The 25,561-nt window shown below is 48.0% G+C and overlaps 1 protein-coding gene across 1 annotated transcript in view; it reads right to left on the bottom strand.

The window, feature by feature from the left end:
* Positions 1 to 22,649: 22,649 nt before the first annotated feature.
* The window catches only part of RPS6KC1 (ribosomal protein S6 kinase C1), a 166,717-nt gene continuing 163,805 nt past the window's right edge, over positions 22,650 to 25,561 (bottom strand). The window contains exon 16 of the mRNA XM_083175184.1: positions 22,650 to 23,634. Within this exon, the coding sequence (XP_083031310.1) occupies positions 23,524 to 23,634 (111 nt within the window). The 3' untranslated portion in view covers positions 22,650 to 23,523. The remainder of the gene's footprint in view (positions 23,635 to 25,561) is intronic.

The following is a 25,561-nucleotide window of genomic DNA, read 5'->3' on the forward strand; positions in this document are numbered from 1 at the left end:
AGCGTCTTACATAGCGCAGCAGATTCCGTTACAGTGTCTTACATAGCGCAGCAGATTCCGTTACAGCGTCTTATATAGCGCAGCAGATTCCGTTACAGCGTCTTATATAGCGCAGCAGATTCCGTTACATTGTCTTACATAGCGCAGCAGATTCCGTTACAGTGTCTTATATAGCGCAGCAGATTCCGATACAGTGTCTTATATAGCGCAGCAGATTCCGTTACAGTGTCTTATACAGCACAGCAGGTTCCGTTACAGTGTCTTATATAGCGCAGCAGATTCCGTTACAGTGTCTTATATAGCGCAGCAGATTCCGTTACAGTGTCTTATATAGCGCAGCAGATTACGTTACAGTGTCTTATATAGCGCAGCAGGTTCCGTTACAGTGTCTTATACAGCGCAGCAGATTCCGTTACAGTGTCTTATATAGCGCAGCAGATTCCGTTACAGTGTCTTATATAGCGCAGCAGATTCCGTTACAGTGTCTTATATAGCGCAGCAGATTACGTTACAGTGTCTTATATAGCGCAGCAGATTCCGTTACAGTGTCTTACATAGCGCAGCAGATTCCGTTACAGTGTCTTATATAGCGCAGCATATTCCGTTACAGTGTCTTAAATAGAGTGGCAGATTCCGTTACAGTGTCTTATATAGTGCAGCAGATTCTGTTACAGTGTCTTATATAGAGCGGCAGATTCCGTTACAGTGTCTTATATAGCGCAGCAGATTCCGTTACAGCATCTTATATAGTGCAGCAGATTCCGTTACAGCTTCTTACATAGCGCAGCAGATTTCGTTACAGCGTCTTATATAGCGCAGCATATTCCGTTACAGCGTCTTATATAGCGCAGCAGATTCCGTTACAGTGTCTTATATAGCGCAGCAGATTCCGTTACAGTGTGTTATATAGTGCAGCAGATTCCAATACAGTGTCTTATATACCGCAGCAGATTCCGTTACAGTGTCTTATATAGCGCAGCAGATTCCGTTACAGTGTCTTATATAGCGCAGCAGATCCCGTTACAGCGTCTTATATAGGGCAGCAGATTCCGTTACAGCGTCCTTTATAGCGCAGCAGATTCAGTTACAGCTTCTTATATAGCGCAGCAGATTCCGTTACAGCGTCTTATATAGCGCAGCAGATTCCATTACAGCGTCTTATATAGCAGCAGATTCCGTTACAGTGTCTTATATAGCAGCAGATTCCGTTACAGTGTCTTATATAGCGCAGCAGATTCCGTTACAGGTTCTTATATAGCGCAGCAGATTCCGTTACAGTGCCTTATATAGTGCAGCAGATTCCGTTACAGCGTCTTATATAGCGCAGCTGATTCCGTTACAGCATCTTATATAGCGCAGCAGATTCCGTTACAGCGTCTTATATAGCAGCAGATTCAGTTACAGCGTCTTATATAGCAGCAGATTCAGTTACAGTGTCTTATATAGCGCAGCATATTCAGTTACAGTGTCTTATATAGCGCAGCATATTCAGTTACAGTGTCTTATATAGCGCAGCAGATTCCGTTACAGAGTCTTATATAGTGCAGCAGATTCCGTTACAGCATCTTATATAGCGCAGCAGATTCCTTCACAGTGTCTTATATAGCGCAGCAGATTCCTTCAGAGTGTCTTATATAGAGCAGCAGATTCCGTTACAGTGTCTTATATAGCAGCAGATTCCGTTACAGTGTCTTATATAGCGCAGCAGATTCCTTCACAGTGTCTTATATAGCGCAGCAGATTCCTTCACAGTGTCTTATATAGAGCAGCAGATTCCGTTACAGTGTCTTATATAGCAGCAGATTCCGTTACAGTGTGTTATATAGCGCAGCAGATTCCTTCTGTGTCTTATATAGCGCAGCAGATTCCGTTACAGTGTCTTATATAGCGCAGCAGATTCCGTTACAGTGTCTTATATAGCGTACACAGACTTTGTTACAGTGTCTTATATAGCGCAGTAGCTTCCGTTACAGCATCTTATGTAGCGCAGCAGATTCCGTTACAGTGTCTTATATAGAGCAGCAGATTTCATTACAGTGTCTTATATAGCGCAGCAGATTCCGTTACAGTGTCTTATATAGAGCAGCAGATTTCATTACAGTGTCTTATATAGCGCAGCAGATTCCGTTACAGTGTCTTATATAGTGCAGCAGATTCCGTTACAGTGTCTTATATAGCGCAGCAGATTCCGTTACAGCGTCTTATATAGAGCAGCAGATTCCGTTACAGCGTCTTATATAGCGCAGCAGATTCCGTTACAGCGTCTTATATAGCGCAGCAGGTTCCGTTACAGCGTCTTATATAACGCAGCAGGTTCCGTTACAGCGTCTTATATAGCGCAGCAGATTCCGTTACAGCGTCTTATATAGCGCAGCAGATTCCGTTACAGCGTCTTATATAGCGCAGCAGATTCCGTTACAGTGTCTTATATAGCGCAGCAGATTCTGTTACAGTGTCTTATATAGCGCAGCAGATTCCGTTACAGCGTCTTATATAGCGCAGCAGATTCCGTTACAGTGTCTTATATAGCGCAGCAGATTCCGTTACAGTGTCTTATATAGCACAGCAGATTCTGTTACAGTGTCTTATATAGCGCAGCAGATTTCGTTACAGTGTCCTATATAGCGCAGCAGATTCCGTTACAGCGTCTTATATAGCGCAGCAGATTCCGTTACAGTATCTTATATAGTGCAGCAGATTCAGTTACAGTGTCTTATATAGCGCAGCAGATTCCGTTACAGTGTCTTATATAGCGCAGCAGATTCCGTTACAGTGTCTTATATAGCGCAGCAGATTCCGTTACAGTGTCTTATATAGCACATCAGATTCCATTACAGTGTCTTATATAGCGCAGCAGATTCTGTTACAGCGTCTTATATAGCGCAGCAGATTCCGTTACAGCGTCTTATATAGCGCAGCAGATTCCGTTACAGTGTCTTATATAGCGCAGCAGATTCCGTTACAGTTTCTTATATAGCAGCAGATTCCGTTACATCGTGTTATATAGCGCAGCAGATTCCGTTACAGTGTCTTATATAGCGCAGCAGATTCCGTTACAGTGTCTTATATAGCGCAGCAGATTCCGTTACAGTGTCTTATATAGCGCAGCAGATTCCGTTACAGTGCCTTATATAGCGCAGCAGATTCCGTTACAGTGTCTTATATAGCGCAGCAGATTCCGTTACAGTGTCTTATATAGCGCAGCAGATTCCGTTACAGTGTCTTATATAGCGCAGCAGATTCCGTTACAGTGTCTTATATAGCGCAGCAGATTCCGTTACAGTGCCTTATATAGCGCAGCAGATTCCGTTACAGCGTCTTATATAGCGCAGCAGATTCCGTTACAGTGTCTTATATAGCGCAGCAGATTCCGTTACAGTGTCTTATATAGCACAGCAGATTCCATTACAGTGTCTTATATAGCGCAGCAGATTCTGTTACAGCGTCTTATATAGCGCAGCAGATTCCGTTACAGCGTCTTATATAGCGCAGCAGATTCCGTTACAGTGTCTTATATAGCGCAGCAGATTCCGTTACAGTTTCTTATATAGCAGCAGATTCCGTTACATCGTGTTATATAGCGCAGCAGATTCCGTTACAGTGTCTTATATAGCGCAGCAGATTCCGTTACAGTGTCTTATATAGCGCAGCAGATTCCGTTACAGTGTCTTATATAGCGCAGCAGATTCCGTTACAGTGCCTTATATAGCGCAGCAGATTCCGTTACAGTGTCTTATATAGCGCAGCAGATTCCGTTACAGTGTCTTATATAGCGCAGCAGATTCCGTTACAGTGTCTTATATAGCGCAGCAGATTCCGTTACAGTGTCTTATATAGCGCAGCAGATTCCGTTACAGTGCCTTATATAGCGCAGCAGATTCCGTTACAGCGTCTTATATAGCGCAGCAGATTCCGTTACAGTGTCTTATATAGCGCAGCAGATTCCGTTACAGTGTCTTATATAGCGCAGCAGATTACGTTGAACTTAAGTAGACAGTGATAAAACAAATGGGAAACAACAGACAGACGTGGAGGTCGGAGGGCCTTGCTGTAAGCTTACAATCTGTAGGACCTTTTATCAGTGTTAGCGTATGGGCCATTTCCATAGACATGGTCTGTGAGCTCCGGGTACACTGATGCCCATTACTGGGGGGGTCACAATCGAGAACACAATACAGCCAATGTACCGGCAGATGTCCTTGGCGAAGGCACTGACGGGCACCTCGGCATATGGCCGCCTGCAGACATGTGAGTGATATGTGGATACACAACACTTACACCAATTGCTCCAGTTCCTCCGTCCTCTTCCTTTCCAGGGCAGCTTATTACACAATGGGTTTGAACTTGACTCTTCTCTTCCTGCCGCTTCCCTGACACTTTCTCCTGCGCTTCCTTCATTTACTTATCCCTGTCATTGTCCGGGAGAGCATTCTTCAAACCTCCTGTCATCTACATTCTTCCTGGACAGTCACTGCCTCTTCCTTCCTCGCCTTTTCATGCAGTGACCCTGCCGAGCAGTGACCCGTCACCTGTTACCCATCTCGCCCATCTGTCTTCCCAAACTCACCCTGGGATAAGAACAATAATAACTTAGAGCATCATCTAATCGAGGTTAATTCATATTTCTTGGGCCTCTGGTTGTAAAGTGAAAGTTAGGGTGGTCGCCATATATATTACTGTACGGCTAGGAAGCGCCAAATACTGCTGTACGGCTACAAAGCGCCAAATACTACTGTACGGCTAGGAAGCGCCAAATACTACTGTACGGCAAGGAAGCGCCAAATACTACTGTACGGCTACAAAGCGCCAAATACTGCTGTACGGCTAGAAAGTGCCAAATACTACTGTACGGCTAGGAAGCGCCAAATACTACTGTACGGCTAGGAAGCGCCAAATACTACTGTACGGCTACAAAGCGCCAAATACTGCTGTACGGCTAGAAAGTGCCAAATACTACTGTACGGCTAGGAAGCGCCAAATACTACTGTACGGCTAGGAAGCGCCAAATACTGCTGTACGACTAGAAAGTGCCAAATACTGCTGTACGGCTAGGAAGCGCCAAATACTACTGTACGGCTAGGAAGCGCCAAATACTGCTGTACGGCTAGAAAGTGCCAAATACTGCTGTACGGCTAGGAAGTGCCAAATACTGCTGTACGGCTACAAAGCGCCAAATACTACTGTACGGCTAGAAAGTGCCAAATACTGCTGTACGGCTAGAAAGTGCCAAATACTGCTGTACGGCTAGGAAGCGCCAAATACTGCTGTACGGCTAGAAAGTGCCAAATACTACTGTACGGCTAGAAAGTGCCAAATACTACTGTACGGCTAGAAAGTGCCAAATACTACTGTACGGCTAGGAAGCGCCAAATACTACTGTACGGCTAGGAAGCGCCAAATACTGCTGTACGGCTACAAAGCGCCAGGGCCTATAGCGCTCATGGGCGGACAGCGCTGAGGCGGTAAAAGTTTTTTGAATCATTTATGAACTTTAAACTGGTGGCGCCATGTAAGAGATACATGTCAGCAGTGTGCATTCTCCGGCGCAGCGTAAATGGCTCTACGATAGATTGTGGGGTCGCTCATCATTCGTGCCCATCTCTTACAGGTCCCCAGCTATAGCGGAATCTCACCTCATGGATCCGCAGGGCGACACCTCAGCCGGTCAGCAGCGATTGACCACTATTGATCAACATGTATTAGGTTGATCAAAACGTCAACATAGTAATGATCAACATATCATATGGTCGACATGAGTTTCCACAAATTTCCAAACTTGACACCCAAAAAACAAACAAAAAATGTACCTTTTCATGTGTCAACTTTTTCTCAGTGACACTTTTGGGGTCAACCGAGACCCTGTCGACCCTATGAAGCAAACACAATAAAAATGTAAATGGGCCTCACAGAAATTGTTTAGGGGATACGGTCAGTATTTTGACTGTCCAGCACCTGACTGGTGCTGACATCCCTAAGCATGCAGAGAGCCCTGGCTTGTGGCTGGGGGGGGGGGGGGGGGTGTTTAGACACTAATGGGGGCATTTAAGGGTTAGGCTGCAGAGAGGGGTTAGGGTTGGACTGTGTGTGTGTGTGGGGGGGGGGGGGGTCCGGGGTTAGACTCCACTGAGAGGGAGTAAGGTTTAGGCTGCGGGGGGCGAGGTTAGGGTTAGACTGCTGGGGGGAGGGGGTTATGGTTAGACTCCAGGGAGAGGGGATAAGGGTTAGACTGTGAGGTGAGAGGTTAGGGTTAGACTGTGAGGTGAGAGGTTAGGGTTAGACTGTGAGGTGAGAGGTTAGGGTTAGACTGTGGTGGGGTAGGTTAGGGGTGGTTAGGGTACAGCGGAGTCCATGTCAGGTTTCTTCTTATCAGAATGCCACCTTTAGCCCCACCATAGTGTTGGAATGGGATATTAACCCCTTATTGTCCTCCTGTTGCAGCATTTTATAACGCTACCGAGATGTCGGCTATAAGTGACACAGTGGCGTTACCAATGCAGGGATGAAGCACGGCGCAGGCCTGTCACTGTATTTATCACCGCAGTACCCAGACACGGGCCTAGCAGGCAGCACTTCCCTGCGAATAGACCCTGCGCTCACAGACTTTGTTTGCACAGCTGTTATTTTGTCTGTATTTACATATGCAAATGATATAATTAAAGCGCCTGTCGGAAATAATGCCCCAAATGCCAATAAGTAAAACTCCAGTTTAATTTTCTTCAAAATATTTTCTTCCCAGCTGAACGGATACAATGTGATTTCTGGGACACAATGGACGGGTTCAGGCGCCGCGCGGATAGAACGCAACTTTATTTTTACACTAATTAACGATGCGCATAGAAAAGAGAGAAAACAGAATACAGGAAACACAGATCTGAATCGTTATACGACAGTTTTATCTCCTTTATGGCCAATCCCATATAAAGTATTACGTTTATTTACAAAGGCAAAGTCTGCATCGTGTATCTGGGAGATTTGGGGCTTTCCAGGATGATTTCGGTTTAGTCCGTTGTATACAGAAATACAGATAATACGTTTCTTATGTGCTGTGAATATTTACCTAGGCATGTAACCCCACCAAATATTTGACTGCCAGAGCCAGAACTAGACTTTTTGGTGCATGACCCTTTCACATTTCAATATATTGCCCTATGCAGTATTCAAACCCATTACCTGTTGCATTCCAGTTAAAAACCCTACTTATTGAACTATCCAGCATAACATCTATGAGATTTATAAAACTACTTGTACTGTACTTTGTAAAAAAATAAACATAAACATTGCAACTGAGCCCATCTTTGTAGCATAGTCAAACATCCAATCCCCTACAGCCACACACTACATAGACCTGCTCAGCTGCAATGATTATTTTTTTTCAAGAAGTACAAGGTGAGCTTCAAATAGATGGAATTCTCTAGCTTTCTATACCACGTCAAGAGAGCTTTCTGTCTGCAATCTTACACGCAATGGGTTTGAATCCTGAGTATGTCAGCATCTAAAAGGACAATGTGACTGAATAATAAAGAAAGAGCTGATGAGTTTGCTAATGTTGCACAATACTAAATTATTAGTGACAGAGGAGTAGGGGCAGCCAGGAGATGCTGGAATTCAAGTGAAAGCAAATAAAAATTAAAAATTAGGGTTGGGTGCACAGTTGGTGCCACCAACTGCGCACTCAACCCTGCAGTGCTATATGCCCACTCCGCACCACCCTAATTATGGCCCTGGTAACCACACATTTGGCCTTTACCTCCTCGCCTTCAAAGAATGTACTCAGGAGGAGTGACAACTTGCCAACAGCATATATTTCCAAAGAGCAAGAATGCAAGTCTGTCAGTCAGTCAGTGCCTGTCTTTAGCTGCTGGTCCCACCCCCGTTACATAGCAACCTGCTACAGAGTGAGAGCGCAAGCTGGACAGATTTATCAATGAGAGGAATGATATTATTACTCAGCTCCTGCCAGGAGCTGATTGGCTGGGGGGGCCATTTATCATTTGTAACGCGTGATAACCAGATTGATAACTCATTGATAAATCTGATCCTTAGTATAAATGCCCCAGTTCTGTGCATTATTCAGCCTGCAGCGATGCATGGACTTAGATGTAGCGATCTGGATTTTTGCTATTACTTAGACTATTTACAAGCAAACAGATATTTCCTTGCAGCCTGGGCCAGGACGCGGTTCCTGTAGCTTACCTGAGGGACATCCTGTTATGAGAGAGAGGAGCAGGGGGGCTGCAGAATAGTGATGTCACCTAAGCCAGGACTCTGTTCTGTGATACCGCTGACCTGCACCAGGCCCAGTGTTATTACAGTCGTGTGCTGGCTACACAGCGCCCAAATACCGCAATGGGGAATTTTCTGTATGCAAAAGGAAAATAACGTGATCAGGATCCATGAGAGCCAAGACCGTCATTCCCTGTAATGTTTAGGAAACAGTCTACCTCAGGGAATGATAGAGTTCTGGGCTGTGTATAGAGGGGACTACTGATGGCGGCTGGATCAGAAGCCAACACTGTAATCCTGCGCTATAGCTGCAGCCAACAAGACATATATGTAACAATTCTACTTTTTCATTTGCTCCCCACGGACAGATCCCTGCAGGCAACCCGTGGTGAAGCATGAAAATGAGTGTGAAAACACGTCAACCTTTTCATGTGTCAATGATTGTCATGTCGATCTTTTGTTTATGTCGATCTTTTGCCAATGTTGACCTTTTAGTGTTGACTTGCTGACTAGACATTACCTAGGTACCATACGGAAACCATGAAACCTGGGGCGAAATGTAATAGGGTGCGATTTTTTTAGACAAAGTCGGAATTCGCATGCGATTTAGTGCAATTCTGAGTAAGGTAAAAGTGCGCTATTTAGAAATGAAAGTGTGCGGTATTTAGGGAAAAAAAAATTGGCGTGGGGTCCACCCTCCGGAGCATAACCAGCCCCGGTTGTGAGGAGGAAGCCGGCTCACCCCCGCTGTCAGTGCTGCAGCAGACAGTCACCGCTGGAGCCTGGATTGGTAATGTATACTGGGGTAAAATTAGTGTATGTATATTAAAGTTATACTTTTCTCTGTGTGTGTGTTTTTATTTGAACATTCTTTTTACAGGAGAACTACAAGTCCAAGGGGCCCCATTAATGCCCCGCATGCTGGGACTTGTGGTTCACCAACATGTGGGGGAGACCTGCTGGAACTTCTAGTTTTTTTCAATTTTATTTTACACGTATCAGCCTGGCGTCCACCGCCTAGGGACGTCAGGACAGCCCCAGGGTCCAGCCCTGGCCGGGTGAAGCCTGGGGAGTGGGACCCCTTTATTGAGGGGGTCACCACTCCCCCAGGTACCCTGTCCAGGGCTGACCAGTCACAGTGAGCATTGTACGGCCGGGGGACCTTACGTAAAAAGTGTCCCCCGGCTGTGGCATGACACTGCGAGCTGTTGGAGCCTGGTGCTGGTTCCTAAATACGGGGGACCCCAAATTTTTTTGTGCCCCTAATTCTATGGCAGCCGCCGAGTAAGTCCTGGGCTACGCACACACTGCACACACTGGGGAATCATTACATGGTGAGCGGCTGTTATCTGGGAGTGTCAGGTAATACGCAGGCGTGGCCAGGTGTGTGAGGGGAAGTCATGTGACATCAGCTCCGCCCCCGATCAGCCTGACTCTATCACAGCCGCTGAGTAAGTCCTGGGCACACACTGCACACACTGGGGAATCATTACATGGTGAGCGGCTGTTATCTGGTAGTGTCAGGTAATACGCAGGCGTGGCCAGGTATGTGAGGGGAAGTCATGTGACGTCAGCTCCGCCCCCGATCAGCCTGATTCTATCACAGCCGCTGAGTAAGTCCTGGGCTACGCACACACTGCACACACTGGGGAATCATTATATGGTGAGCGGCTGTTATCTGGGAGTGTCAGGTAATACGCAGGCATGGCCAGGTGTGTGAGGGGAAGTCATGTGACATCAGCTCCATCCCCGATCAGCCTGATCCTATCGCAGCTGCTGAGTAAGTCCTGGGCTACACACACACTGCACACACTGGGGAATCATTACATGGTGAGCGGCTGTTATCAGGGAGTGTCAGGTAATACGCAGGCTTGGCCAGGTGTGTGAGGGGAAGTCATGTGACATCAGCTCCGCCCCCGATCAGCCTGATTCTATCACAGCCGCTGAGTAAGTCCTGGGCTACGCACAGACTGCACACACTGGGGAATCATTACATGGTGAGCGGCTGTTATCTGGGAGTGTCAGGTAATACGCAGGCATGGCCAGGTGTGTGAGGGGAAGTCATGTGACATCAGCTCCATCCCCGATCAGCCTGATCCTATCGCAGCTGCTGAGTAAGTCCTGGGCTACACACACACTGCACACACTGGGGAATCATTACATGGTGAGCGGCTGTTATCAGGGAGTGTCAGGTAATACGCAGGCTTGGCCAGGTGTGTGAGGGGAAGTCATGTGACATCAGCTCCGCCCCCGATCAGCCTGATTCTATCACAGCCGCTGAGTAAGTCCTGGGCTACACACAGACTGCACACACTGGGGAATCATTACATGGTGAGCGGCTGTTATCTGGGAGTGTCAGGTAATACACAGGCATGGCCAGGTGTATGAGGGGAAGTCATGTGATGTCAGCTCTGCCCCCCGATCAGCCTGATTCTATCACAGCCGCTGTGTATGTCCTGGGCTATACGCACACACTGGGGAATCATTACATGGTAAGCGGCTGTTATCTGGGAGTGTCAGGGATAATGCAGGCGTGGCCAGGTGTGTGAGGGGAAGTCATGTGATGTCAGCTCCACCCCCGATCACCCTGATTCTATCACAGCCACTGAGTAAGTCCTGGGCTACACACACACTGCACACACTGGGGAATCATTACATGGTGAGCGGCTGTTATCTGGGAGTGTCAGGGATAATGCAGGCGTGGCCAGGTGTATGAGGGGAAGTCATGTGACGTCAGCTCCGCCCCCGATCAGCCTGATTCTATCGCAGCTGCTGAGTAAGTCCTGGGCTACACACAGACTGCACACACTGGGGAATCATTACATGGTGAGCGGCTGTTATCTGGGAGTGTCAGCATACCTCCCAACATTTGTCTCCGGCTACTCGGGACGCATCTCCCGCGCGCCGGAAATTTCGGGGGGCGTGGCCTAATTTCGGGGCGTGGCCTATACTCGCGGCTCCCCGCGAGGCCACGCCCCCATTTTGCCGCTATGGGGGCATGACCCAGAGGCTCTGTGAGCCTCTAGCCATGCCCCCAGCCCCCTGGCTGCGGGAATAGACGCTGTGCGCATGCGCACAGCGTTTATTCCCCGCTGCTTAGCAGCCGACAGGGGGGACTCCCAACAGCCCCCCCCCACACCGCGGGACACTGCTGCCCGCGGGTGGGACATCGGGACAGGCCCTGACAATCGGGACTGTCCCGATAAAATCGGGACTGTTGGGAGGTATGGTGTCAGGGAATACACAGGCGTGGCCAGGTGTGTGAGGGGAAGTCATGTGATGTCAGCTCCGCCCCCGATCAGCCTGATTCTATCACAGCCGCTAAGTCCTGGGCTACGCACACACTGCACACACTGGGGAATCATTACATGGTGAGCGGCTGTTATCTGGGAGTGTCAGGTAATACGCAGGTGTGGCCAGGTGTGTGAGAGGAAGTCATGTGACATCAGCTCCGCCCCCGATCAGCCTGATTCTATCGCTGCCGCTGAGTAAGTCCTGGGCTACACACAGACTGCACACACTGGGGAATCATTACATGGTGATCGGCTGTTATCTGGGAGTGTCAGGGATAATGCAGGTGTGGCCAGGTGTGTGAGGAGAAGTCATGTGACATCAGCTCCACCCCCCGATCAGCCTGATTCTATCACAGCCGCTGAGTAAGTCCTGGGCTACACACAGACTGCACACACTGGGGAATCATTACATGGTGATCGGCTGTTATCTGGGAGTGTCAGGGATAATGCAGGCGTGGCCAGGTGTGTGAGGGGGAAGTCATGTGAGATCAGCTCCGCCTCCGATCAGCCTGATTCTATCACAGCCGCTAAGTCCTGGGCTACGCACACACTGCACACACTGGGGAATCATTACATGGTGAGCGGCTGTTATCTGGGAGTGTCAGGTAATACGCAGGTGTGGCCAGGTGTGTGAGAGGAAGTCATGTGACATCAGCTCCACCCCCGATCAGCCTGATTCTATCACAGCCGCTGAGTAAGTCCTGGGCTACACACAGACTGCACACACTGGGGAATCATTACATGGTGAGCGGCTGTTATCTGGGAGTGTCAGGTAATACGCAGGCGTGGCCAGGTGTGTGAGGGGAAGTCATGTGACATCAGCTCCACCCCCCGATCAGCCTGATTCTATCACAGCCGCTGAGTAAGTCCTGGGCTACACACAGACTGCACACACTGGGGAATCATTACTTGGGCCCTTATTCTGATTGATGCGGACTTTACCGCGTTCTTACGGATTGCGTCTTTACGGCGTCTGCGCATGCGTAGAGAACGCAACGCGCATGTGCCACGCCTTGACTCGGTACCAGTTCGGACAAAGCCCGTCCAAAACTGGTCACCGCAATCAGTCGGGAAATAGGGGCGTATTATGGGCGTCATGCGGAATGACACATGGGCGTAGTTTCAAAGTGGGCAAAACGGGGCGGAAACATGGGCGGACACGGGGGAGTACACTTATGTTGGGGGGCGTACATTCGGAAACCACTCCGAATGCACGCGAGCAAAAAGGGCTGAAATGTGCGGTGTCCACAAGTGTACTATTGCTTTGCGGACACCACTCGTTCATGCGGTAGGCGAACGTACGCCTAATGACTACAACCATTAACACCTGAACCCAATACAATCTACTCCTTTACTCATTACTCACTAATAGGACGCTTGTCAGTGCTTTAATTGAAACCATTGCTGCTTCAAGGAAACCTTACTCATCAGCCACATATGCTGTACTTCTCAGACACTTAAAAACTGCTAACAATTGACATGACAGAATATTAATACTAGCAATACACATGTGTATTCGACATGTACTCATGAAACCACACATTTTGGGTAAAGTAAACACATTTATTTATATTCATGTCACAGTCAATGCCACTGTCATGCAATGACCATAAAATTAAACATCACAACTATAAACAACATGCCAGGAATGCAGCAAAATAAATAATAATAAAACAAAAATATAATAGCACACAGATGGACTCCAGCACCTCCTATGTGCCACTGCACATGTAGCCAGTGGGAAATGAGGAGGCTGCTGGCCCTTCGACAGCAGGGCAAGCTGCACCTGACCATTCGACAGCAGGGCACCCTACACCTGGCCCTTCTGCAGCAGGCCAACCTGCAGCTGGCTCATATGCACCATCAGCAGACTCATTTGGAACACAACCGGGGACTTCACCAGATAGTACCATGGCCATCACTTCAAGTACAGCTGACAGTAATGCCAGGCACAAGAGGGCAACAGGGGAACCACAAAGGACATATGAAGCAAGGGCTCATCTGGTTCCCCTGAGCACGTGATTGGACACAAGAAGCTGACACACACAGCACAATGGAAGATTTGGGAACACATAACGGTAGAGATTAATGCGGCCACAAGTTCATTTCCGACCACGTTTGGCCTTGGTAGGCTCCTTGGCCTGTGCAGCAGCTCTTCGGGGACGCCCAGATGCTGGGGCAGGTGGAGCAGATGATGTGGAGGGGTTGGCTGGTCTACCCCTCCTGCCAGCAGGGAGTGTTTCCGCTGGTAATGCACCAGAAACGGATGACATTAGGACCCTGTTGGTGGTAACCAGCTCCACCATAAGCTCATTATGGTGGAGGAGGAGATCATTTTGGCGGGTGGCTTGCTCGGCCAGCACCTGAGCACTTGCAGCCATGGCCTGATGTGACTCAGCCATGGCCTGCATGCTCCCAGCGATGGACTGCTGGGTGCTGACCAAGCTCGCCAGGATCTCCTCGGTCCTACGCATCCGTTCTGATGCCAAATCTCCCTGCTGGTTGATGTCCACAAGCACCTGGGCCAAGGCGGCCAAATCGGCTTGGCCCGATGCCTGCTGCTGCACAGGCCTACCTCTGGGGCCAGGTGGCACGGACTCCTCCACCTCCTGAGCAGAGTCCTCACCAAGCGGTGGGGTGTCTGTGGGAAAAGATAAACACAATTAGGAGACATTCTACGATAATTACTTGCACAAGTTTATGGCATGACCAATATTTACCTTCCAGAAAAGACGCAAACACTTCAGCTGGGGCCTCGCTATCCATCGTGCTCACCCCCCTGATCTCCTCAACTGAGATACAGCTTTCCGCCATCTCCTCCAGGGGGGTGAGCTCTAGCCCTGATGGCATGGGGCCGGCCCCAGATGTCTGGCTGTGGTCCCACCGCTTGGTCATCTTCCTCTTCAGGTTGGTTTTGAAGTCCTGCCACCTGCAATGTAAGTTGACATATTAATACATGTCACTCCCAATGTTAGCTGTTGCAGCCATTGCTATGTGCTACATCTTACAACATGTGATTAATGTCCCATATATAATATTACATGCAACTATGATATCAACCGTTACAATACACATTCACAATCACCCTACTCTGACTCTCAAGGAAATAACATGGCAATAATGTATGTGTATCGTAACAACCTCATGTGCCATTTGCAAAATGCATATAAGCATCCATTAAATCATTACTTGGCTATTACTGGGCACATGTATGACAAAACAACTTGCCTCTTCTTCACATGGTCCGTCTCACGAACTTGTGGCGCAACTGCATTAATCTCTGCCGTTATCTGTTCCCAAATCTTCCATCGGCGTGTGTGTGTCAGCTTCTCGGATGGGCACTCTATCCAATCACGTGCTCGGGGAACCAGGATGGCCAGCTCCTGTGCTTCATATGCCTTGTTTTTTTTTGGTGGTTCGGCTGTTGCACTGGCTCGCCCCTTGCTACGTCCCTGGCCACGCCCCCTGGCACCAGTCGCTGCACTTGAAGTGCTGGCCATGGTACTACCTTGTGAAGTCCCCTGTTGTGTTCCAAACAAATCTGCTGATGGTGCAGATGAGCCAGCTGCAGGTTGGGCTGCTGCAGAAGGGCCAGGTGTTGGTTGCTCTGCTGTCGAATGGTCATGTGCAGCTTGGCCTGCTGTAGAAGGGCCAGCAGCCTCCTCATTACCCACTGCCTGCATGTGCAGTGGCACATAGGTGGTGCTGGAGTCCAGCTGGGCAAAAAGTTGCTGGAGCTCTGGGTCTAACTCTGGTTGGGAGCCAGACATGTTAGCAACAACATTGTCACCCTGTAATACCCCTTTTTATACTGTTTGAGTATCCTGTTTGGCGGACATCAGCGGCAGCTGCGTTCCGTGCGTGAGCGTACGTCGCTGTTCTTTCGCGCCGCATACGGTGGCGGAAATTCCATTGTGGAAAACCTGGCGAAAGTTCTAAATGAAATACTGGTCACCAATTATAACATTGCATAGAATCTTCGGATACACCTGGGACTATTGCACAATACACATGCTATTTGCTAGCATTACATGACATTTGATTCATGACTACTGGCGTATGATGGCGTTTGATTGCAAGCTAAAAGTAGCCCATTCCCTTAGAGAATCCACGCCACAAGTCAGGCAATACTCATCTCTACTGTTATAGACAACACATGTGAGAGCCCTATAAATAGTGAGTTGCTGGTAGAATCAGTTGTCTCCAGATCTGGACTTCTCAGGGTCTAAGGTAAGCTCTTCCATGCTCCTTGTAGATATGATATCCATTCACTATGTAAGTGTATGAAGGTATGCACCATTGCCTCACTGCCTACAGATTGTTGGGCCAGCAAAGTGTGTGTATCATTATTGCAACATGTCACATGTTCACTATTTCACTCACAGGTCTTAAACCTGTGTGGGTTCATCTATTGCAGGACAACATGTCCCAGCAATAGATGAAATGTCTCATAGTACATGAAGTTGGCAAAAAATGCTGACACCTTTATCTGTGTGTTTTGGACGGTGTGTATTGAGTTCATATTATTGTGTCATCATTATAGAGTCAAATGGATCTGCGTGATTACACGGGGCGGCCATCAATTGTACGTATAGAAGGCTACAAATCAGTTTGTAGTGGGATATGGCCATTATGTGCATAGGTGCATCAGTATTTATGTTCATTTCTTTATAGGTTGCAGAAGCTATTCTGCGCTACATGGAGAGGAGGCTAAGGGCACTTGCGGCTCTCCCCACTCGTCGCCCAAGGAGGCCAGGACGTGCTAGAATCTATCGCACACGGGTGACTCTGTTTGCTATGCCCGATGATGAGGTACTTACTAGGTACCGGTTACCCCCAAATGTAATTCTGGATCTGCTCAACCTAATTCAGAGCGATTTGGAACCTCTACACGGGATCACGACAGCAATTCCGCCTCACACACAGCTGCTGGCGGTGTTGCATTTCTGCGCCTCAGGATCGTTCCAACAAGTAGTGGCAGTACTTGCTGGAATATCTCAGCCGGCCTTCTGCCGAATCCTGAGGCGTGTGACGTCGGCCATGTTCAGGCGCAAGGGGCACTTCATGGCCATGACATTTGCCCCCGAGACCCTGCGCAGAAGCCAGCACGCCTTCCAACAAATTGCTGGCTTCCCTAATGTGATAGGGGCTGTGGATGGCACCCATGTACCATTTGTGCCTCCATCTCGAAGTGAGAAGATATATAGGAACCGCAAATTGTTCCACTCACTGAACGTGATGGTGGTATGTGGCCCATCCATGGAAATTCTCGCCTTCAACTCGAAGTTTCCCGGAAGTGCCCATGACTCGCATGTCATCCGACAAACCGGGATATGGCAAAGACTACAAGAGCTGGAAGGCCGTGATGCGTGGGTTCTGGGTGACTCCGGTTACCCATGTACGCCCTGGCTACTTACGCCGTACAGCTACCCAGCACCGGGCCCACAGGAGGCATTCAATGTGGCGCATGTTGCCACCAGGCAAGTGGTGGAGCGCTCAATTGGCCTTTTAAAAGGTCGATTTAGAGTGCTCCACCGCACTGGTGGTGACTTGCAATATGCGCCTGAAATGGTGTCGAGGATCGTGGGCCTGTGTGTATTTTTGCATAACATTGCTGTGCGGCGTGAGATACCCTTTGAGGAGTGGGAGGTACCATCTGAGCCGCAAGATCCGCCCATGCGCCCATCCCGCGCCCCTGAATGCCGGAGGGGATACCAGCTGCGGGACTCTGTGGCGCAAAGATATTTCAGGTACATGTTATTGAGTTGACATAACACACCCATTTTAGTCACAATCAGCCCTTCAAATAAGTCCAGTGTGTTAGTTGTCAGTGTTACAAACCGACCATTAGCCAGCCTGCCCTCCTAATGCCAAAGAAATAGGAGATATTTAGCATATGTGTTTGGTTTTGGGGGAAGTTCAATATAGGTGGGAATTATTATACCTTGGACAAGGCATCTAATGTGTTTGTTATATCTTCATTATTGTAGTTGATACTATCCCTGATGACTGGTGAGTACATTGATTTATTCTATAATGTGTAGGGGATTATTTCCTGTGTTGATGTATGATTTGTTTGCATATATATATATATATATATATATGATGTTGGAATTTATGCACATGTTTCAACATTTCAAGGAGCATGCAGCCAGGCAGCCAGGCAGGCAGGCAGGCAGGCAGGCAGGCAGGCAGGCAGGGCTGCTGTATAATGCTGGTTTCCGGATACCTGCAAGTGTGTGTATGTGTCTTTTACACATAAATGTACGCATACACATATATGCATAGAGTAAGTAATGCTAACTACAGCTATGCGTTGCTAAGCTATAGCACGCGTTGCTTGGCGGAGCGCGGGCTCATTGGATTTGCTAAGTGCATACACACTGTGTTTTATATATATCAGATTTGTTCATTGCCATACATCAACACTACGGTTTTGAAGGCATGCGAATTTGTCACCATTTGTGTTGGCGCAGAGACGCTGTTAATGTAAAAATGAACAATAAAGTTATTAACACAAATAACTGTGATCAACCAATGCCACCACCTGATTGGTTGATAGATGCCATTGTCAACATGGCGGAGACACGGAGGGCAGAACCCTTCACGCATGAGGAGCTGCGAGTTCTTGTCTCCGTCATGGAGACAAGGCTGGGCCGTGCGGGGCCCTTCATAACCAACCGCCATAAGCGGAGGGCTTACGCTGCGGCAGGGCGCCGGATTTACGCCCGCACTCGGGTGCGTAGGTCCCTCGGGCAGCTGGAGAGGCGGTGGTCCGACCTCCGCAGGCGCCAGCCCCAGCTGCTGACACAACTAAGGGGCGAAATTGCGGAATGTGAGTATTTTAGCTATGAAATTTCGCACTTACAACATAGCATATATAAGCAATAAAATGTGTCTCATGATAAGTGGGTGTCCATGGGTTTAAAAGTCCATAGACTGTTATGTGTGCTTCTTCCTGGTTAACATGCAGTCATGAGGCTTTTATATGTAATGCCATAGCATTGAGGATTCTGATGCATACAATGTGCCCGATCTAATATGTGTTACACATTGATAAATGCCTGGGTTGTAATGTGGGAACAAATTACTAACCATCACATAATAATTTGAATGACACACTTTGGAGTCCATTAACAGTAAGGAGCTACTTTCCTGCATCGTTTGCCATCATTATCACCCTTCCATGTATGTCTTGTTTTGGATTAATAAATGTGCCCCAATGAGCCAACATTGACCATGATGTTTTTTTCTACCACACAGCACGAGCCCGAGCCCGACAGGCCCGTGAACAGGCGGAGGCAGGCCTGGCCCAGGACGAGGGCCAACACCCCGAGGAGGAGGTGCCGGCAAGGGTGGAGGAGGAGGAAGTTGGCCAGGAGCAAATGGTGGAGGAGGAGGTGGAGGAGGAGTTTGTGGCGGAGGAGGAGGTGTTGGTGGCGGAGGAGGAGGAGGAGGAGGAGGAGGTGGTGGTGGTGGTGGAGGAGGAGTTGGAGGAGGAGGTGGAGGAGGAGGTGGAGGAGGAGGAGGTGGAGGAGGTGGAGGAGGAGGTGGAGGAGGAGTGGCAGGAGGAGGATGTTGTGCCCGAGGAGATGGCAGAGGAGGGGGCTGAGGAGGCCACAGTTGCCCCGGACACCTCCAATTCAGAGGGGGAGGAGGCGTGCCAGGCACCGGAGTCGGCGCAGATCGGTATGTTGACATAATGCATAATTCATGAAGTAGTTGTACTGGTATTTGTTTTTTAGCACTGTTGATTACAAATTTTGGGCCCATACTAATCATATAGACCCCAAAGTGGGTAGCTACAGATACAGGTACGGGTTAGATGGGGTGTCCAAGGCATACCTTTCATCCAGGACACCTCTGAATTACACAGGTTTGTGGGATGGGTTGGAGGTCCATTTTGACTGCCACATAACCGTTGTAGTTAAACTGGATCCTGGAGTAAAGGGATGAGTGGATCATTTGTGGCTTAAATTCACCTGCTGCAAGCGTGGATTATGACCCATCAAATAGTGGAATCTATATTGTTGGTGAATGTTATTTATAAACTCTAGGATGTATGCTATAAATGGAGTATGGCCCGGCCTACCTTGGAATGGAGTCAGAAGTTGCCAGTGTCCCAGGAGCCTCCTCTACCTAAACACCCCCTGTACTTCAGTTTTTTTTTTGCCCGTCACAGAATTGTAGGTTGGTTTAGACAGAATTATGATTTTGAGGATGTGTACTGTGCATTCCTTACATTTGCATAACTCCCATGCCACGAACCATCACTGAACTTATAGACTGAGCAGATTGTGACAAGTTCTTATTGACGGAGCCCATGACCTGCTTGTCATTGGTTAGTCATGGGTGGGTTGTGACTGAGAAGAAAAAATATGACTGTTATGTCTTCTGCAGAGTAAAGTGTATAGGCCACAAAATACAGTATGTAGTAAATAACTTAGCATGTATGTATATATGTGTCATATCTATTCATCTATGTGTGTCTCTATCTCTCTACATCATGGGTCCTCAAAGTGCGGCCCTCCAGATGTTGTGAAACTACAAATCCCGCCATGCCTTGCCACAGTTTTAACACTTCCTTATAGCAAAACTGTGGCAAGGCATGCTGGGATTTGTAGTTTCCCAACATCTGGAGGGCCGCAGTTTGAGGACCCATGCTCTACATAGATATATATATATATATATATACACACATGTCACCTAGCATTTGTGCAATTTCTGTCGCAGTATGTGAAATGTATGCAAGAATAACATGACTAATTGTTGCCCCTTTGACATGCCCACAGATGACACCACACCGGCAGATGAGGGTGTGCATGGGGCCCTCCGGCGACTGGAGCACCAGCTGCAGCTGGCGCAAGCACACCTGCAGGACCTGAAGGACCTGCTCCTTTAATTTCTTATTTACTTTTTTTATATTTATGTTAATTGTGGCGGTAATAAAATTGTTTATGCAAGTTCACAGTTGTTGGTTTTATTTGCACTTTAAATAGTATATGTGTAGATTGTTTATAATCTTTTACACAGGGTGTAATACAAAGCATTGCACTTACATTACTGTAAGGGTTAATGTGTGCAATGCATGTGTTAGGCATGCTTGTAAGGATATATTGGAATCTAATTGATTCCAATTCCAAATAAGCAGTTTTTTATGAGGATAGGTAATTGAATAAGTGGGTCATGTGATGTATTGCAGAAGATACTTCATAGTGGGTTGTTTGGCGTAAATACTCCGCTTACGTGCGGTAGCACCGCTTGGCTCCCGGTCGGATGCGGTATTCCCGAGCATACTCTGTAATACTCTGTAATACCGTGCCGAATCTGAGTGTTTCTCCCGCACACGCATGGTTTGTATGTCGTCCGTAAACACGCCCTGTTCTTAAAGAGTGAGTCCGTCCGAATGCGGAGGACACGTGGGCGTTTCTACGGACGATGGCCGCATGCGGAAAAACACCGTGGCGTGCGGACCGCTCCGTAAGAATGCGGGAATTTCCGCACAGATCAGAATAAGGGCCTTGGTGAGCGGCTGTTATCTGGGAGTGTCAGGGATAATGCAGGCGTGACCAGGTGTGTGAGGGGGAAGTCATGTGAGATCAGCTCCGCCTCCGATCAGCCTGATCCTATCGCAGCCACTGAGTCTATTACTAAGTCGTAGAGGGAGAGATAAAGCACCGACCAATCAGCTCCTGTCCTGTTCCAGTCTGTTTCTCAAAACAAATGTCAGGAGCCGATTGGCCGGTACTTTATCTCTCTCCAAACTTAGTAAATATCTCCAAACAACTTGCTCAGCTCTCTCTCTGATATTGACTGGCTTTCATTGGCTGATATATACTCCATGCTGCTTCCTGTAGCAGGGTAAATACTAGGAAAATAAGAGTTTGTGTGGCCAGGATCGGGGTAAGGATGCCAAAAATAACCAGTTTGATATTTGTGTCTGATTCTGGTTCATTCAGTCCCTGGCATATTTGCTCCGGGGACCAATGTTTTGGCAATGCGCGTGCGTATATACGCATGTGCAGAGACACTGTACGAACGCCTTCGTGACTTTCACATTCACTGAGGCATTGGCACAGGGGGGTGGATCTAAGCCGTCAGGGGGATGGCGCACAGAGACGCACAGCGTTCCCATAAAACCGGTCCCCATCCGAACGCAGGCGGATCAAAGCCTGCACAGGGCGGGCACCGGACGTCACATGACTCGGCCATGGTGTTCGTAAATTAAAGTTGGCCTAGACTTACATTCATTTGCAAATGGGTCAAAAATGATTCGATGATTGGTGACCATCGAATGGATTTTTGGCCCGTCCGCGCGCAAGCGAATGGGTGTATACATGAAAACATCTGTTCACATTGCATCGGGGAAGCGTGCAATCCTGAATTAGGCCCACAGTGTGAATTTCTTACTACTATATACAGTATACTACATGGGCGATGACGTCACACGACATATACACCGTCTTCTGTCACGTACTATATCATCTTCTGTGTTCCTGTTCCCAGCGAGCTATAGGGGCCGTATCGTATAGAACATCGGAGACAAAGCAGCGCATCATCAAATGTTTTAATCAGCTAAAATAAAAGGTAGAACGTAAATAAAACTCCTGCCCATGATCATGTATGCCGGTCCTGTAACTGCAGGACGGGGTGTCAGTATTCTCCAGCTCTCCTCCCGGGAGCTCCTAGGGCGAGCACAGATTGCAGGAATACCTAATGAACCCTGAGGCGCACATCTCCTCACACGTTGTGTGTGCGGAATACCGACAGAGGATGCAGAACCTACACCCCGTTCCCCTCGCCGACGGGACTCACACTTCTTGTTTCAGGGAAAAAAAGGTTTTATATATCGAATAATAACCCGATATAATAACTGTGCCCTGCAGGAATAGCCTGTGTCACTTCAGTGATCCCCTTAGCATGTGCTTCCATTGCTGGATCTATTGTAAGTTAAATGTAATATAGTTGTAGATGGCGGAGACCTTGCGGTTTCTAGTAGGAGCAGATTAAGAACACAAAGTCAGTACGAACAAGAGAAAAGTCTGCTGCATAAGTGGATGAGACGCGGGCTTCCATGTGCGACGCAGAGAGCGCAGGAGTATGGAGGCCGCCCGTAGCGGGACAGACATTGCATATAGTAGATGGCTTTATTGTGCAATTTCAATAGTTTACTTTGGTTCCCTCTTGCTTATACGTCCAACCCTTCCCTGCATACATGATACGATCCCCTAAGGCCATCGTTCTATGCTTGTACAGTTAGACACATTCATACATCCGCAGACAACATGCAAAGCAAACCCGTCAGTGCTATTTACTATAATTCCCGTTAGTCGTTTGGGCATTTGTTCATTTATCTGTAGGAAGAAGACAACATTGACAAACTGTAATGGAGGGTACAGGTTCCAGTCACTTGTCAAAGGTGGCGATGTCACCATTCCAAGTGTCAGCCAAGGTGGAGATGTCACCATTCCAAGTGTCAGCCAATGCTGAGATGTCACCGCTCCAAGCAGTAGCCAATGCTGAGATGTCACCACTCCAAGCGTCAGCCAGCGCTGAGATATCAACGGTCCAAGCGTCAGCCAGCGCTGAGATGTTACTGTTCCAAGCGTCAGCCAACGCTGAGATGTCACCGTTCCAAGTGCCAGCCAACGCTGAGATATCACCGTTCCAAGCGTCAGCCAATGCTGAGATGTCACCGCTCCAAGCGTCAGCCAATGCTGAGATGTCACCGTTCCAAGCGTCAGCCAATGCTGAGATGTCACCGTTCCAAGCGTCAGCCAATGCTGAGATGTCACCGCTCCAAGCGTCAGCCAACGCTGAGATGTCATCGCTCCAAGCATCAGCCAATGCTGAGATTTCACCATTCCAAGCGTCAGCCAATGTTGAGATGTCACCGTCACTCAATTACGTATAACACAAATGTCTCCCCACGTCACAGTTCTGCCTGTGTAATGTGTAAAATATAAGACGCCACTTCTACATACAGTAGGTCCCATAATATCTATTTTCATCTTGTAATCTCTTCCCAGTCCACACCAGTGAAGAAAGGATGAGATTTGATTTCTTCAACCCCGGCCACCCCGGCTCCCAGCCGCTCCAACGGGTTAAACTGCAGAAGCTAAAACAAAATAAAAAGTGGTAATTAATAATAGAACGTTCAGTACGAAAACCTCAAAATAACTTATTTAACGTACAATATAAGACAAGAGATGTTATGAAGCGGGAAAGATCTGCGTGGGGAGCAAGAATAACAGCGAGCAGAGCAGGGCATTGTGGGTAACAGAATCAGCGCCAATGCTAATAAGAACTACACCCTTAGTGCTGGGAACTCCAGGGGCTGACTATAAATGATAGGAGGTGCAGCCGTATCGGTCCAACCAATTACTGCGCAGAGGCCGCACTACCTACAGTATTAGTGGCTGTGCAGCAGAGTGCAGGCAGGGAATGTGCTATAAGACACATGAGGTCATGGGTTCGATTCCCAGCATGGCCCTAACTGTATGGAGTTTGTATATTCTCCCTGTGCTTGCGTGGGTTTCCTCCGGGTACTCCGGTTTCCTCCCACAATAATATACTGGTAGGCTAATTGGCTCCCATCAAATAAACCCTAGAATGTCAGTGTGCGTGTACGTGTGGTAGGGAATATAGATTGTAAGCTCCACTGGGGCAGGGACTAATGTCAATGTTCAAATATTCTCTGTACAGCGCTGCAGAATATGTGTGCGCTATATAAGAAACTGTTAATAAATATATATGTGTGTGTGTCTGTGTGTGTGTGTGTGTGTGTGTGTGTCATTAGGCATTTTCCGCCTGTCAACAATCCGTCTCCATCTGCCACAGCAAAAGCAGAGGAAACTTTGAAGAGCATGAAAACAAAGTCAAAGGCCCTGTAAGAAGGGCAAGTCCTGGCATTTATCACCCCCCTGCCCCACCAGACACCTCCTCCCCACCCCCAGTCATGGAAAAGGAAAGGCAGACAAGCTGCTCCGCTCTGCCAGGCCGCTTCCTTTTCCTGCTAAAGACTTCCTGAAAACATGCACTCTTGGCTTCCTCGAATAAACAGCGGCCGACAAATCTGCATGTCTCCAGTGGGCACTTGCCAGGGTGTTATGAGGTGTAAATGAAGTGGCGGGGTCACGGAGGTCGGAGGTTAATCTGGGAGACGGCCTTCCCTGGGTTTATTACTTCTGGTGAGCAGCTGCAGGTGGCTCTCAAGGATTCTCCTCAGACAAATGGCACAGACGCTGACCTCACAGACACTGACCTCACAGACCACTGGGATAGACTGTTTGTCAGGAGCCCCAGACACAAGGCCTCATATCTTATGGCTGACCTCCCTGTCTCCTGCCGACATAAATCTACACATGAGACACTATTGCCGTCTGCTACACGAGAGACAACAGACCAGGAGTAAATACGAATGTAAGGGTCTCTGTGTGCCGTATGTAACCCTTACATTAATACGCTACCCGTCAGATCACAAGGTCTCCATTACGGCACACGTCTCCCTGTTAGTACCTCGTTACTATACTATGTGAGGGATTTATTGTCCTGGTATGTGTTACTTTACCAGCAAGTCAAAATGACGGAACAGCCTAATGTCAGCGCCGGCGGCAAAACTGAGCAACACTTGAATTGCGCTATCTGGTGGCCACCGGTGCATAATACACTTGAACCCCCCCATACAGGTTAGGAGTAGTGTCAGCCTTTTATTACATTTATTTCATGAGCAGGGCCCTCTCCCCTCATGTGTTTTACCTTCGCTTACGTAAACCATCTTCAATGGCACCAGATCCTGCGGGTTTTATTCCACCCTGATACTTAAGTCGGTGCCGTTTGCTGATGTAGCTAAGTTTATATACCCTGTACCTGTCCTATTGTATTTGTTTATGTATGCTGTGATTGGGCGCTGCCAATCCTTGTGGCGCCATATAAATAAAGGATAATAATAAGGATATAGGATTATGCTAACATAATACACTCTAAGGGCCAGATGTACTTAGCTTCAAAAGTGATAAAATGGAGAGTGATAAAATGCCTAGCAG

The sequence above is a fragment of the Crinia signifera genome, chromosome 3 (genome assembly GCF_055691185.1).
Source record: "Crinia signifera chromosome 3, ASM5569118v1, whole genome shotgun sequence".
Taxonomy (NCBI): Eukaryota; Metazoa; Chordata; class Amphibia; order Anura; family Myobatrachidae; genus Crinia; species Crinia signifera.